Source organism: Terrapene carolina, unplaced genomic scaffold, assembly GCF_002925995.2.
Source record: "Terrapene carolina triunguis isolate 2854851 unplaced genomic scaffold, T_m_triunguis-2.0 Scaffold247, whole genome shotgun sequence".
In the NCBI taxonomy this organism is placed as follows: Eukaryota; Metazoa; Chordata; order Testudines; family Emydidae; genus Terrapene; species Terrapene triunguis.
In genome coordinates, this window is record NW_020664598.1 from 15,793,894 (window position 1) to 15,809,789 (window position 15,896).

Consider the following 15,896-nt stretch of genomic DNA (forward strand, 5'->3'; position numbering starts at 1 on the left):
CCCCCCCCCCCCCCGCTGCACCATCCAACCCCCTCTCTCTTTCCTGACTGCCCCCTGGGAATCCCTGCCCCCATTCAACCCCCCTGTTCCCCGCCCTCTGTCCACCCTGACTCTTATCCAGACCCCTGCCCCCTGACCACCACCCCGAACTCCCCTGCCCTGTATCCAACTCCCCCTGCTCCCTGCCCCCTTACCACGCTGCCTGGAGCACCGGTGGCTGGTGGCACAACAGCCACACCACCCAGAGCACCAGGACAGGCAGCCGCGACGCCCGACTGGAGCCAGCCACACCACCGCACAGCACAGAGCACCGGGTCAGGCCGCGGCTCTGCAGCTGCACTGTCCGGAAAGAGCTCTCAGCCCTGCTGCCCAGAGCATTGCACCGGCGGTAGAGCGAGCTGAGGCTGCAGGGGAGGGGGAACAGCAGGGGAGGGGCCGGGGGCTAGCCTCCCGGGGCAGGAGCTCAGGGGCCGGGCAGGAGGGTCCCGCGGGCCATAGTTTGCCCACCTTTGTCTTAAAGCAAAGTACTTAAGCACATCCTTAGGTCCATACATACTCAGCAAAGTACTTAAGCATGTGCTTATGTTCCATTCTAGGGATTAATTTAAGCATGTTTAAAGTTAAGCATGTACTTATATGTTTTTCTTAACAGCTGACTAAGTGATTTGCACAAGGTCACACAGGGAGTCTGTGAAAGAGCTAATAATTGAACTCATATATCCTGACTTCCAGTCCAGTGCCTTAATCATAGTATCATCCGTCTGATCTTATTTCTTTGGGTGTGGTTCTCACTCAGTTAACAGAAAGCACTGTCATGTTACTCATTGTTATATAATTACTATTATTATCATTACTGGAGAATATCTAGGGAGTAAACATTTATGACACAAAGTTTTTCTCATCTGATTTGAGGAAAGCATGCTTGCTTGGGGGATGTGGAGGCCAGTCTTAAGAACTTTCAAATCTACTGATGAAAAATCTTATATAAGAGCTAGATATTATTATTTATGATGATGCTTTTAGGGGCAGTAGTGAATCAGAGTGCATGGACCTGCACTCTCTTGTTACTGAAAGCCCTGGTAGAGGTGTGAGTCTGTAACTATATGGCATCTCCACAATGTGATTGGCTGAGATCCTTGCACTTCAGTATAACAGTCATTAATCCCTTTGTTATTGCAGAAAAAAGGAACATAACTATGTTGCCATGACAACAGTGAAGCACCTTAATAATTAAAAGAGTAATTAGCTGTCTTGTTGAAAAGTTGTGACTCAGAACATTCACTAGGTACTGTGTAATTAGGGCATTGGCTTAGTAGAGTAAAAGTGCTACTGAGCCTTGGTTCCCACAGAGAGCAATCCTACAGCTGTACAGTTTTATCAAGTGACACTTACAAATAGTGACTAGTTTCATTGGAGGATATTACGGTGCGTGTGTGTGTGTGTAAACGTTTTTAATTTTGAAAGGACTCTTGCAACTTAGAAATTACATTTGTTTGAAAAATGTTACCTACTATTTTTACAAATGATCTCAGATTATTATAAATGCAAGAGATCAAAGAACCTTTTTTGTATGTTTCCAGTTTGCTTACTTTGTTCCTCTGACAGCAGTTTGTTTCACAGTTTCCACTGCATAGTCAGATTCTCCTGTTTGTGTAGATTTTTTTCATACAACATGGAGGAGAAAAACATTTTTTTTTTTTTTTTTTTTTTTAAATCTGTGATTATAAATCCCTCCAAATTTGCAGGCAGAGTCGAGGACATTTGTGGCACCTGAACCTATATTTAACTTATTTTTTTTATTTGATTAGAGTTCAGTTTGAGAGTTTCTCTCTGATGCAGAAATGTGTGTGATCAGAAATGTGTTTTATTCATCTAACTTTCAGGTTTGAAATACTTAGATTTCTTCTAACCAGTTCAAATCCAAATTATGGCTGTGTTGAGAGGACTGTTCCCTGCACTCAACGCCCCTAAGGCATCCAGAATGGAAAATGTTCTTGTTTATTATTTAATGGCTGCAGATTGCCCCCTTGGTGCAGCACTCAGAGGATCCACAGCAGTTTTGTTCATTGTGCAGCCTCTCCCATACAGCATAAATAAGAATATTTTCCATGAATTACTCACAATCATTTTCAAATGGAGAATTTGTCTTCCTGGTTTAAAGAAATAAACATACAGCTGTGACTCCTCTTGGATTCAGCATGCTGAACTGTGGGGGAACTGAGCAATGATGCACATTTACATCTGGCATTAATAAGGAATAGATTGTGCAAAAGAGAGGAAATTCTGACAATTAAATTGGTTTTTAATGGCAGCTAAGTATAAGTGTAGTCATAGGAGCAATCTGAGTTTGTTACAGCACAGCTTACAAGGGTGGTAATATACCAGCGAAATTTTATAATGGCAGAAAAATTGAATGGACATTTAGGTTACACAAAGTCTTCACCAGATTAAATATAGTAAGTATATTATCCTACATTTTATACTACTGTAAAACACAATAGGCCAGATCCTACTCTTTTTGAAGGCAATGGCAAAATTCCCACTGTTATTGTAGACAGCATAAGGCCTTAAGTATCATGAATGTACTATACTGCAATCCAAATTAGGAGGAATTAAAAATAATTTCTTCTGGTATCATTAAGTGAATTCATCTTCTGACACACTGTAGGGTGAATAGGAAAGCAGGAAAAAATGGAACATAAAAATGTCTAATAAAGCTTTAAACTATAGAACAGCTAGAATTCAATGTTAAATGCTAAAATACCAATTGGAACCCAACTATAACCTCAATCCTGAAAAGATTTAAGCATGTGTATAAATCTTTACAGGATTAGGACCTCTACTGGTTAAATGCTATACTTTTACCTGCAGGCCTAGTAGTACCTTATGGTCTTTTCAGATCTCGCAAGTTGAGAAGTGTTGAGCCTGTTAAATACTTAGATGGAAAACCTCCAAGGAATGCCCAAGAGTTACAAGAAGTGTTGATGATGAGTGGCAGGCAGTACTTTTTCCTGTGTAACAACACTGTACTAATACCCTAGCCTGGTGCTAGGGATCAGTGTTAGAGTTCCTATTTTATGAGATATAAAACTGAAGTCCTGACCAATTCTGATTATTAAAAAAAAAAAAATCACATGGCACTTACCATAAAAATGAAGGTATTAATTTACCGTGATGTTTTAGCCTTACTGAAGTTTGGGGAGTCGTGTAATTTCTACTGCAGTTTCAGGTACACATTTTTCAAAACAAGGTATGTGTTGTATTGCTAGGAAACTGGGTGTCCTTTGGGATAAGAAATTCTATTTTCATGTAAAATTATGTTGTATGGTGTTAATGGTAATTCTTAGTTCAAGACTGGATTTGCACAGCAATGTCTTTGTTTTTAAACCTAAGCTTTGATTTGTTTAGAATTTTTGTTCATATTTTTATTCGGGAAAACCCATACGTTTTCATGGAGATAATCCAAGCTAATTTTTTGTGTGTGCAGGCATAATTCTTTCAGGAGGCACTTGCCAAGGCAGATGCAAGTGTCCAGTGTTGATTTTAACATGGGGACAGATCCGATTTTACAACGGGGTGAGACAACAACCAGCATTGGGCGAATAAAACCAGAACTCTATAAACAGAAGTCTGTTGATTCAGAAGACAAGCAAGAAGATGTGAAAATCTGTGGGAAACTTAACTTTGCTCTCCGGTATGATTATGAAAATGAACTCCTTGTTGTTACCATTGTCAAAGCCTTAGATCTACCTGCTAAAGACTTTACAGGAACCTCAGATCCGTACGTTAAGATTTACCTTCTCCCAGACAGGAAAAAGAAGTTTCAGACACGGGTTCACAGAAAGACTTTAAATCCTGTCTTTGATGAAACCTTTCAGTTTCCTGTAGCCTATGATCAGCTCAGCAACAGGAAATTGCATTTCAGTGTATATGATTTTGACAGATTTTCTAGACATGACATGATTGGGGAAGTTATTCTTGATAACTTTTTTGAAGTCTCTGATCTCTCCAGGGAAGCCACTGTGTGGAAAGACATCCACTGTGCCACCACAGTAAGTAATGTGTCCCAAAAGTGTTCAAACTGATGATATTTTCATTTCTCCTTTGTATTTTACGGAAAGCATATACTGTCTATCAGCACAGATTTGAAAAAAAGAGTTGCCAGTGTTTTCCTTTGAGCATGGAAAATAAGATGGTTGGGAAGCCGTGAAATGTAATTTAAAAAAAAAACTCTTCTGGGAACATAGAGTTACCCTCATGACACACTATACAAATGGAAATTAGATTGATTAATTAAATCAAACCCCTAAGTGTCACTGTTTAACGGGAACAGTTAATATTTTCCTGTTAGCAGAACATATGTACATTTCCACATTGTCCTTCAAAATGTTCATGTACTAATATGCCATGAAACCACCTTAGTATTATTAACCATCTTTCACATATTGGAATCTAAATGAAAAAAGAGATGGAGGTTAAGATGATCCAGTGTCTAAAATGATTTCTAACAGCTATCCCATGCACAGGGTATCCTACATGAAATATCTACATATTCTTTGTTGCTAATGTCTACTATCAACATTCAATGTTGATGGAGAGCAGAAGGACATATGGGGGAGCATTTGGAAACAGAGAGAATTGGTTTACTTTTTCAAGTGAGAACTATAGCCTATAAAATTCATCTGTGAACAGAAGCAAATAGGTGACTTGCTGCAACTACTAACAAACACTACCTCCCAACCTTATCTTTACCAGTCAGAAGGCCAAACTCATCTTTTCCACTTGGAATCAGATAGATGGTTTCAGAAAACAAATCAGTTTTCTCTAAAATACTACACTGTTCATAAGGAAACTTCCTGTTATCTTGCTGTACTGGGGGTATCTACGTCGCTCTGAGCCATATGCCTTCCTTATCCACGCTTTTTCAGTAGGAGGTGGGCTGTTGCCAGCGCTGCACCCAAGATTTACTGGGTTTAGGAGACGAAACACAAGCAGGGCTGCTCCCTCACAGGTGGGAGCTCTACGCCATCCTCTCTGTTTTCCCCCTTTCTCCCAGAGGACTCACCCTCTTACCTTGTCTCTGTCCCCCATTTATTATTTTCCTCCTTCCCTCTTCACATTGATGGCCTTGGCTCCCTCCTTCCATTTTCTGTTTCCCCCCTTTCCTCTGCCCTCTATTTGTGCCCTTTTCTCTCACACACCCTTGTCTCTCTGCCCTTTTTTTTTCACCTCCCTTCATCTTTTCACATCTCTCATCATTTGTGTCCCCTGTGCCCCTGTTTTTCCCCATTCCCAGTCTGCCTTCCATTTTGCGCCTTTTCCAGGATCTCAGAATAGCCAGGGGCTGTTCAGGGCTTCATTTCAGGCTCTCTTCATGCTGCCTGGCACCTCCTCGGCAGTCACCTGCTGCTGGCTCTCTTCTACAGCAGCAGCTGCTGCTAATGGCATCGCCACCTCAGCCTCCTGTTGCTGTTGCACTTAGTGAGACCCTGTGTTGCTCTATAGAGCAGTGCATCAGCACTGACCCACCACTAGAGGTACCAATGAGCATCAGCATCTCATGCACAGGACTGGAACAACTGTCTCAGCTACCTCCACTGTCCTCTCTGGCTAGGGTGACCAGACAGCAAATGGGAAAAATCGGGTCAGAGGGTAGGGGATAATAAGAGCCTATATAAGAAAAAGACCCCAAAATTGGGACTGTCCCTATAAAATCGGGACATCGGGTCACCCTATCTCTGGCATCAGCCCTGGTTGCTACATTGTGTAAACTTTAAAGGTTCATAGGTAACATTAAAATATTTCTTGGCTGAATATGAAATTGGTTTTTTTTTTTTTTCATCATTTTCTTAGTCCTCTTGAGCAGTCTGTTTCATGATGACGATAATGCTTTGCACTTGTATAGCCCCTTTCCTCCAAGGATCTTGAAGGGTTTTCTAAACATTCATTAATGAATTGTACAAGTTTAGGATGGTTTGTTCTGTTGGCTCCATCTTCTGTACAATAACCAGTGGAGTTAAAAATTAAATAAAATAAAAAAACACTCATATGCATTTTAATTATTTCCTCCTGAACAAAGTGATCAGCTTGACTGAAAGTCTAAGCAAGAGCTGGGATATGGTGGTGATCTCATGCAATTTTCTTAAGTGGGTTGGCCGAATTACAGACCACAGGCTACCGCAGGCATGCCTCCTCTTTAATGTGGGCAGACAACTCCTCTTTTCTTTCACCCCTGACAAACCCCTCTCTCCACCCTCAGGGCAGGCATATCAGAAGTGGTGGCACTGGGTACTGTACTGTTAGATTCAAGTGGATGGTAGTGCTTTGGAGGTTCTAGCTTCTGGGTGCAGCTGAGTGGTGCAGATATGGGTAGGATACAGGAACCTACTTTCTTTCTGATCATAGCTCCAGTACCAATGCCTTTGAAGAGTTAACAAACTGCCAAAATATTTCTTTGGCCTGGCAAGTACATGAAACAGCGGCTCTTAAACATGGAAAGAATGATTCAGAATGCTAGCCTTGGACCTGGGTTCAATTCCCTGCTCTTCTGCAAGCTTCTTGAATGAGGTTGTGCTTAGTCTGTCTCTGTCTCAGTTCCTCATTCTGCAAAATTGAAATGATAGTACAGGCCAGGAGTGTTATGAGGACAAATGCTTTAAAGATTGTGAGGCAATCAGATGCTATGGTAATGGGTGCCATTTGAGTACCTAAGGGTATATCTACCCTGCAATTAAACCCCTGTGGCTGGCCCGTGTCGGCTGACTTGGGCTCTTGTGGCTTGGGCTATTTGGCTTTAAAACTGCAGTGTAGATGTTCGGGCTTTGCTGGAGCGGAGGGAGTTCCGAGACCCTGCCGGGGGGTGGGAGAAGAGTCTCAGGGCCTGAGCTCCAGTCCAAGCCCAAACGTCTACACTGCCATTTAACAACCCTGCAGCCCCAGCTCGAGTCTGTTGACACAGACCAGCCACTGGTGTTTAATTGCAGTATAGACACCTGCCTACAGATAAGGCCCTGACAAATCCACAGGCCACGTTGGTCAATTTCACAATCATAGGATTTTAAAAATTGTAAATTTCATTATTTCAGCTATTTTTAAATCTGAAATTTCATGTTGTAATTTTAGAGGTCCTGACCCAAAAAGGAGTTGTGCAGGGCATTGCAAGATTATTGTAGGGGGGTTGCGGGTACTGCTACCCCTACTTCTGCGCTGGTGCTGGTGGCAGCGCTGACTTCAGAGCTGGGCAGCTGGAGAGCTGGGGCTGCTGGCAGCAGCATAGAAGTAAGGGTGGCCTGGTATGGTATTGCTACCCTTACATCTGCGCTGCCTCAGTCAGTGGCCACCACTCTCTGGCTGCCCAACTCTGAAGGCAGCGCAGAAGTAAGGATGGTAATACCGCGACCCCCCTAAAATAATCTTGTGAGGGCCCCCACTCCCGCAGCTCCCTTTTGGGTCAGGACCCCCAATTTGAGAAACGCTGGTCTCGCCCATGAAAACTGTATGGTAAAAGCACACAAAAGACCACATTTCACGGTCCCTGATGCATTTTTTCATGGCCATGAATTTGGTAAGGCCCTACCTATAGATGATAAAAAAGCATGAGTGTCAACTAGCTAATACATTTGTTTTAGTATATTAAAGATCTGAAAATTCAGTTAGTCATACAAAAGGTAAAGAAAAACCAGCTGGCTCCATCTTCTAGCTATAGGGTGACCAGACAGCAAGTATGAAAAATCGGGACGGGATGGAGGGTAACAGGAGCCTATATAAGAAAAAGACCCAAAAATTGAGACTGTCCCTATAAAATCGGGACATCTGGTCACCCTATCTTGCTAAGTCTAATAGGCCATTTCAGACTCATACTGCTGATGATTTCACAAGCAGATCAGACTAAGTAGAGAAAATATCATACTATAATATCTGAGTAAGGGCTGGTCTACACCCAGCCGCTAGTTCGGGGGCTGGGGATCGAAGTTCTGGGTTCGACTTATCGCATCTGGTCTGGACGCGATAAGTCGAACCAGGAAGTGCTCGCTGTTGACTGCGGTACTCCAGCTCGGCGAGAGGAGTATCGCGGAGTCGACAGGGAGCCTGCCTGCCGCGTGTGGACCGCGTCTGAACCGCGGTAAGTTCAAACTAAGGTATGTCGACTTCAGCTACGTTATTCACGTAGCTGAAGTTGCGTACCTTAGTTCGACTTGGGGGGTTAGTGTAGACCAGGCCTAAGTCAAACATCTTCCTCTTGAATATGGAAACAGCAAATATTCATGATGTCAGCAGCAAATGGGACTCAAATGGTCTTTTAGACTTTAATTGAAATTACAGCTGAGGTACAAATATTAACATCCCTTTACATTTCCAATGAACATTCAGGGCTTAAAACTTAAAATCCCAGCTTTCCATTGGCATAGGCCCTGATCTAGCAAAGTACTTAAGTATGTATTTAACTTTCACATGCTTTGACTTCAATGAGTGCTTTAAGTTCTTTGCTGAAATGAAGCCCAATGGCATTGCTTTTTTATTATTATTAATTCCGGTGGGTTTTGAGAGATGTTATATTTAAATGTTCATTGGTCCTTTAGACCAGGCAAAAATGCAAAGCTTTTTACTTGATAAACCAAAATGATCTCATCGTTCTAAACTTCTTGGACATCTTTTTGAGCAGACTAGAATGTCAGACCAAATGGTGCTTCTGGGAGAGACATGCTAATATGCATGTGGCTGAGAATTATTGCTGTTCTTGGCTGCTGACATTAGTACAACTCTCCTCAGCATTGAGAGACAAAACCACCTAATTATAGTGCTTAGTTTAATGTGGTAGTATCTTGTTTGGTATTAATGAACCACTATTTTACAATTTCAAATCATAAGTGTGCAGTTTAGGAAGTAGCAGCTGTGTTCTGAGCTTCAGTCATTCAGCAAGGAGCTTATAACTGTAAGCACAACTTTATGAACAGTATTGTACTAGTGCAAATAGCCTGTTTTCTAAGTGGCTACCACTTAAAAACCACTACCAGTGAACACGTGAAAATTAAAGTAACTTGTAGTTATGTATAACCATATTGTGACTTCATAGACTTTTTGAATCTTTGAATTATTAACATTTTTTCAGTAGTTGACTGTATTATTTTTACTGGCAAAATAAAACCATACTATTATAAATTACTAACATATATAAGCTGGAATGTGCTACCATGAACTTGTGGTTTGGATTGTTTTGGAGTTTATTTTAGCTATTTTATATTCATGAAAATCAGGTTAGTGTTAACGATTTCCAATTCTTACATTGCAGAAACTGTAAGACTGAGGGGCCAATTCTGCACTGGGTTAAGCAATGCTTAAGTGGATGAGATGAGGAATTTATGCTCTAAGAACCTATTCAAAAGTCTAGGGAAGTCAATGGTAAGATGCCAAAAGGTTTTGGATCAGGCCAGTAAAGTCCATAGGATTTGGGTCATGTCTTGAGAAGTAGGTGCTCAAATTGACTCAGCAGACATTGAGAGTAAACTTTACACCCTGAGCAGGTTATTTTTACTTATGCACTTTTCTGCTTCCTTTAGTGCCATGAATGTGGAATATGAAAAGCCATGCTTGGATACGTGAACATGCTGTAGTGGAAATGGATTTCACCACAAGCTGGCCTTCCTGTATTAGTGATCAGCAGATAATTTTAAAAATTGAATGTCTGGAGCAGGAGTAAGGACCTTACTCAGCTCATACTACTCCAGTGCTTGGGGAATGAGACACTACCCATAGACCTATATCTCTGATACTTCTTCCCCCCTCACCTCACTCCCATCTTCCCCATGTTTTGGACAGTTTTGTTTGTTTTGTGGGGTTTATTACCTCTGGCCAATAGGTTCCGGGCCTGCTTTCCAGTACACAGGAAGCATACCTAGAGATTTACTGACACTGTAGGTAACTGGGAGCCAACTCTAGATCTGGATCTGGGGACTGGTGCAACACTCACCAAATAAAGGGAGAGTGGCATCTCCTCAGACTTTCAAGCCCTCCCAGGACCACCTCCCTCCCACAGACATTATTCAAATATTCATGTCCTGTTCTGCAAATAGCGTATGGTTAAGAATTCCCTTAGTCCCTTTTTCTACATTAAAAGACATCTGCATGGGGATAAGATTTCTGGTGGCAGAGGGCTCTTGGTTCTAGCAGACAAAGGCATAATGGTATCCATTGCTGGAAACTGAAGCTAGACAAATTAAGACCAGAAATAAAGTGAACATTTGAATAGTGAGGGTAATTAACCATTGGAACAATATACATAGCAATATGAGGGATTCTCCATAACTCAAAGTCTTTAAATCAAGATTGGATGTCTTTCCAAGAGCTATGCTGTAGTTCAACCAGGAGTTTCTGGTCAAAAGCATGAAATCTATTCATCTTCGTTCTAAAATTAACTTTAATGTAGTTTTCCTGTCTCATTGTGTAGACCAGCTCACTGACCCTCCCATTCCCCCCCAACTATTACGGACATATTCCTTTGAGGAAAAAATAATGTGGGAGTTGGAATCTTCAGCCAGTCACAGAAATTGTATAACAGATGTCTAACTATCAATATGTTATGTACAGAATTTTTTTTAACACTTGCATTAATTATATTACAGAAAATATTGATTTTATTATGTCATTTTCTCTTACCATACACAGTAGAAATTAGTTATATACAACAGACACACCTAGTTAATATTTACTACACATAGAAATGTATATTTAATGTAGTATTTTTATTAAATGAAATGCATTTTGCAAGCATAAGCATATGTACACATAGTTGTCAATTTAGAGATGGAGAATTTCAAAGATTTTATGTAAAATTTCTTAGTATGCCCAATGATATCAAGATATATCATTTGATAGAAAGAGTAAAATGTGCTGAGGATATCCAGGATAATGATGCATTCTTGGCCTTCTTATGAGGGGCTGCAGATATATGGAAGCATCTTATGTTATAGATCCATGGAACCTGATTCTTATTCAAAGCTTTTAAGAGTGTCCATATACGGTCACATTAGGCTCCCTTAGAGTGCCTAAGTGTATTGCCATCCCTTTTCCAAGGTTGGAGTCATAGACTTCACTCAATCTGTTGTAACAGGGTTCAAGAAAATGAAACCAGTATGCACACAAAACATGCTCATTGTATCCACTGATTTTAAAAAATGAAAGGCAGTCAATAAAGAAATAAATGAATCCTTCCAGCTGCACTTTGATGGTTTTTAATATAAAGAAATATGCAAAGAACCCCAGACAAAGAAATAGTCTACTCCATCTTCAATGAGAATTTGGCATGTGAAGTCCTTGCTGGGTTGGACTCTTATATTTCTAAATCTGTCATGGGGTGCTCCACTCACTGCTTGTCTGGAGCCTCCTCTTGGTCACTCTGGCTCTCAAGATCGACACTTCTTCATGTGGTCACACGATGTCACACTGTCTCTCTCTTATGTCTGCAGCTCCTCTCTCATCCCAGAAACCACAGGGTTTTCTTCGTGACTTGTCCCTCTGGCCAGGTCACTATCTGTGCCTCTCCCCTTCCGGTGTTTATCAAAGTCTTTCTCTCAGCAGTCCTGGGCAGTCTTCCCATTCACTGCCTCAGGTGCTAATCCTTTAGTGGCTGGTATGGGAACCCTGGCTTGCCGTGTACTCTGGGTTCCAGTCCAGGGACCCTTAATCCAGTGGTTCTGGGCTTTACTCTCCCAGCCCCCATTGCTTCTTCCCTGGACTGCTTCCTACCACTCCTGGCTTCCCCCTTTTTCTGGGAGTACCATCTCCAAACCCTCCTCCCTCTTCCCAGGGAGTGACTGCTGCCTCAATCTGTTGCCAGCTTCCTGGCTTTATAGGCCCCGTCTCTTCCTGCCCAGCTGAGCCTGCTTGCAATTAATTCCCTGCTCCCTGGCTCTTCCTCCAGGTGCAGCCTATGGAGTGAATAGCCTACCTGAACACGTTAAACAGGGCTGGAAGGGGTTAAGTATTCTTGTATAACCTTCCATCCTCTGATACTTTCAAAATCTAATCCATATCCCACCCCCATTAGTGATAGCTGATACTATTTACATTTACATTACAGTAGGATCCTAAGGCCTCCATGAGGATGGGCACCTCAGTGTACTGGGTGCTGTAGAAGTACAGATAAAGTCTCTGCTTTTTATTTATATAAATGTAGAATCTATTCAGGTTAATCTTTTGTGTGCCTCTGCACGTTTGGATACCAAACTACCAATAGGTAGAGGTATGCTATATAGTGGTCTCATTAAAGGACTTGGAGCAAGAAACTCTTGACTCCTAGACCAAGCTATGACAATGACTCCTGTGTTCTTGGATAAGTCACTAACATCTCTGTGTCAAAGTTTACTCACAGGTAAATTGGAGATAGTAATGGTGCAAGATATGCATCCTTATAGACACAATATTGCGAGTGAAGGTTAAATCCAAGCGCTAAAGCAGTAATATGGGATTAATTATTGTCTGTAAAGCACTTTGAAGATGAATAAGTGGAAAGTATTACTGAATAGGGTGTAAGTGTTTGCGAACCACATTTTTTAAAAAATGGGCAATCACATAGACCTCACTCTAGACCTATTCAGATGCTATTCTTGTAGTTATGGACAGAGGCTAATTGGACATGCTGATGTTGTTTGAGCTATTAGCAGCTTTTAATACCAGCAATCACGGCCTTCAGGTCAAAATGTAAGACCCATCTCCTTGGCCTAGATTCCCACAATAACACTAATCTCCCAGCAGAATAACTAAGTCAATAGATGATGCTGGGAAGGGGGAAAAAATGAAATTCATGTGCCTAGAATAAGGGAAGAGAACAAAATATCATCTGGGGGTGGTGTTTTGAAAAGAATAAATCCCATTGAAAGTCAATAGGATTAGTGCTCCTATATGCCTGAGGCATTTTTGAAAAGCCCATGTGATTTCATGTAATTTTTACAAGGTAAATACCACAATGATGAGCTCATAATACACAGACAGACAAACATCACAATTGTCAGTTTGGGTCCTATGTAGTCTTTCATTGACATGACACTGGTTCCTCTAGTGCAGTTATGATTTTTGTAACATAATTTTCAGAGCAATTCTATCTGGCTCTTTAATTTCCAACCAACAAACAAAATAATCTGATTTGTCAACATTGTTTTATTTAGTCCCTGATAGGATATTGGAACATGCATTTATTCTGTAGGTTAAAACTCATTCGGACATTTTTTGGTGGAAACCAGGAACATTCAAATGTCCCTAAAAATCAGAAAATATTTTCTTTGTTCTTTCCTATCATTTCAAACTATCTCAGGACCTGATTCTGCCAGCTTTCTGTTGAAATTAATGTTAGTATTCCAGAGTAAGGTACTGTTCAATGTGAGTAAAAGTGGCAGAATAGGGTCCTAAATAATTTGGGTTTTCAAAATAGCATCTTATAATGTAACACTTGGAGACTGTGTATTAGAGCTAACTGATGCTGCTGGAGTATGTGTATGAGGGAGATGAAAATGTTGTAGGTATTTTTAATGTCATCTTGTGGAACTGAAGAAAAGACCCACTATTTAATAAAATAATAGCTTAAATTAGATTCATTTGGAAAGTGAACCAAAAAGTGGTGATAACGAAGATGTGTAGAACGGTTTGCTAGAAATCTAGATAATGGCATATAAAAGTAGAAAATGGTGCCCACAAATAGAAAAAAATATTTTATTGTCACACGATATCTAGTATTAAAAAAGCATTTACATTCTACTTAATAGGAAAGTTCTGGTAAAGTGACTAAATATTAATTAATAATAGCCTAAATGATTATTAATTCCTTTGGTTTTCATTGTAATAATCTGAATGGTATTAATGTCATCAACAGTATTCTAGGGGATGTCCATTGTAATTCAGTATTAATTAAATGGATCATTATTATTTTAATACTAGCAATTAATCACCAACTAGCATGAATAAAACAATATAAAGTTCCAAGCCTTTGTAACATCTAACTAGCCCATGGCAGTAGTGAACCGAGAAATGCTGCTGAAGGAGTTAATTTGAGTTAGCTGGGAAGTTTGAAAAATCAGAGAGGGAATAACTATGTGACAATACGGTAACTGCTTAGACTGCAGTTATGGTCAGGAAAAATGATTAATGTAAAAATGACACCTTCTTACTTCACAGATCTGCTCCCTGTTTGCTTTTTGTTCCTGTTAGCACTGTAGAACCCACAAAGCTATTGGAAAGTGAGATGGAATCTGTCCCAGCTCTCCCATGAACAGAATTACTAAATTATTATTGCAATATCTTTCCCTGGAGGCATCCAGGCTTCAGGTTAGCTACATCACCAACATGCCTCAGTTGGATTAGAATGTCTGATGATGGTATCAGAGTAAGAATGAACGTTGCTTGATCCCCAGTTGAATTTGCAGGGCTTGCAGCTATAGAACTGTGTTTTTAATTGTGTACTGAAAACATTTGATATGGAAACCATTGAGAACAACTGGGAAAACCCATAAGACTGTGTCTGAGTGGGAAAGAGTGAAGCTTTATCCAGCAACTAAAGTCCTAAGGGCCACGTCGTGGACCATCCTGTGCACTCCACCGGGAAGCAAGGGCGTATGAGACACCTCCTTACACCTCTGCATGGTTACCAGCATCATGCATAGCAGCATTTGCAGAATTGCTGCTACTTCTCCCACACAGGTAGGTAGTGGTAGAGAATGGGCAGAGCTTTAGTTCTCTCCAGTGGCCCAGATGACAATGATAACAGAACAATGGTAGTCTATCCATTGATTTCAGTGGCCCCGGGATCAAGCCCCCAACTGACAGACAGTGAGCACACAAAACTCCCATTAAACCTAACAGGAGTTTTACATGTTCAGTGTCACTTAGGAGTGGTCATAGAGTTGGTCCCTAAGTGAAGGATAAGAATTTTAATGCTGTCTAAGGAATCTAAATTCTATAATTAAATAATAGAGTTGATATGGATAGTTGACACCTTTATTTTGAATTTTGTTTCTCCTATTTTTGTATTTCTTTCTTGCCTCACCTTGACAGAAATGTATTGGCTCGTAATGTAAACAGGGAGCAATAGAAATAAATGTAAGCTGGTATAGTGCTTACCATTGTTTCAGTTCCATGGTTCTGTGTAATGGCTTGTGTTCACAACAAGGAAACAAATAGATAAAAGATACTCAACACCAAGTGGATGTTTTATTGTATCTGTGCTCAGTGTGGCTTTTTTTTGTACAAATTATTGCAAGCCTTTGGCAGTGAATCATTATGAGCAGTGTGGATCTGAAAGTAAAGCAGTATCTGTCAGTAAGGTTAGTTCTTAACTGAAACCTTAATTTAATTTAAGAAGAGGAAAAACTCACAACACACTAATGAAATTCAGGAAACTTCACTGGAGTTGCCTTTTAAAAAAAAAAAAAAGAAAAAACCCTGTAGCCATTATGAATAAAATAAAAATAAAATAAAACATTCAGTATAAAAGTCTGCTTCTAAAATAAACTCTGGTAAGCTTAATTCTTGATGTTATAGTTAAATAAATACTTATCTGATTAACTTTGGACTGGAATTCTTTGTGCTTGTATCTCTTGAGTCAGAGGTCATATAAACAAGTGTGTTGGAGATACAAAAGTGAACTTTGCAGACAATCTACACCTTGGCTTTATGAAGTCTGATAGCACTGAGATACTCTGGTCAGGTGGCTGAGGTAAAACTTAGTGAACTGGTGTGACATAAAGTGATATAGGGTAACATTTTCAAGAGCACCTAAGTGATTTAGGTGCCTACAACTTATTCAAAGTCAATGGGACTTTGGCTACTATGTCATTTAGGCACCTTCAAAAATGTTACCCAAAGAGACCCAAACTATTAGAAAAGAATATTATGGGTGGGTGTATAAAATA

At 40.4% G+C, this 15,896-nt stretch overlaps 1 protein-coding gene across 1 annotated transcript in view; it reads left to right on the top strand.

The window, feature by feature from the left end:
* The window catches only part of SYT10 (synaptotagmin 10), a 49,089-nt gene that overhangs the window by 16,428 nt on the left and 16,765 nt on the right, over positions 1–15,896 (top strand). Inside the window, exon 3 of the mRNA XM_024195625.1 lies at positions 3,488–4,052. Coding sequence (XP_024051393.1) covers positions 3,488–4,052 — 565 coding nt within the window. The remainder of the gene's footprint in view (positions 1–3,487; positions 4,053–15,896) is intronic.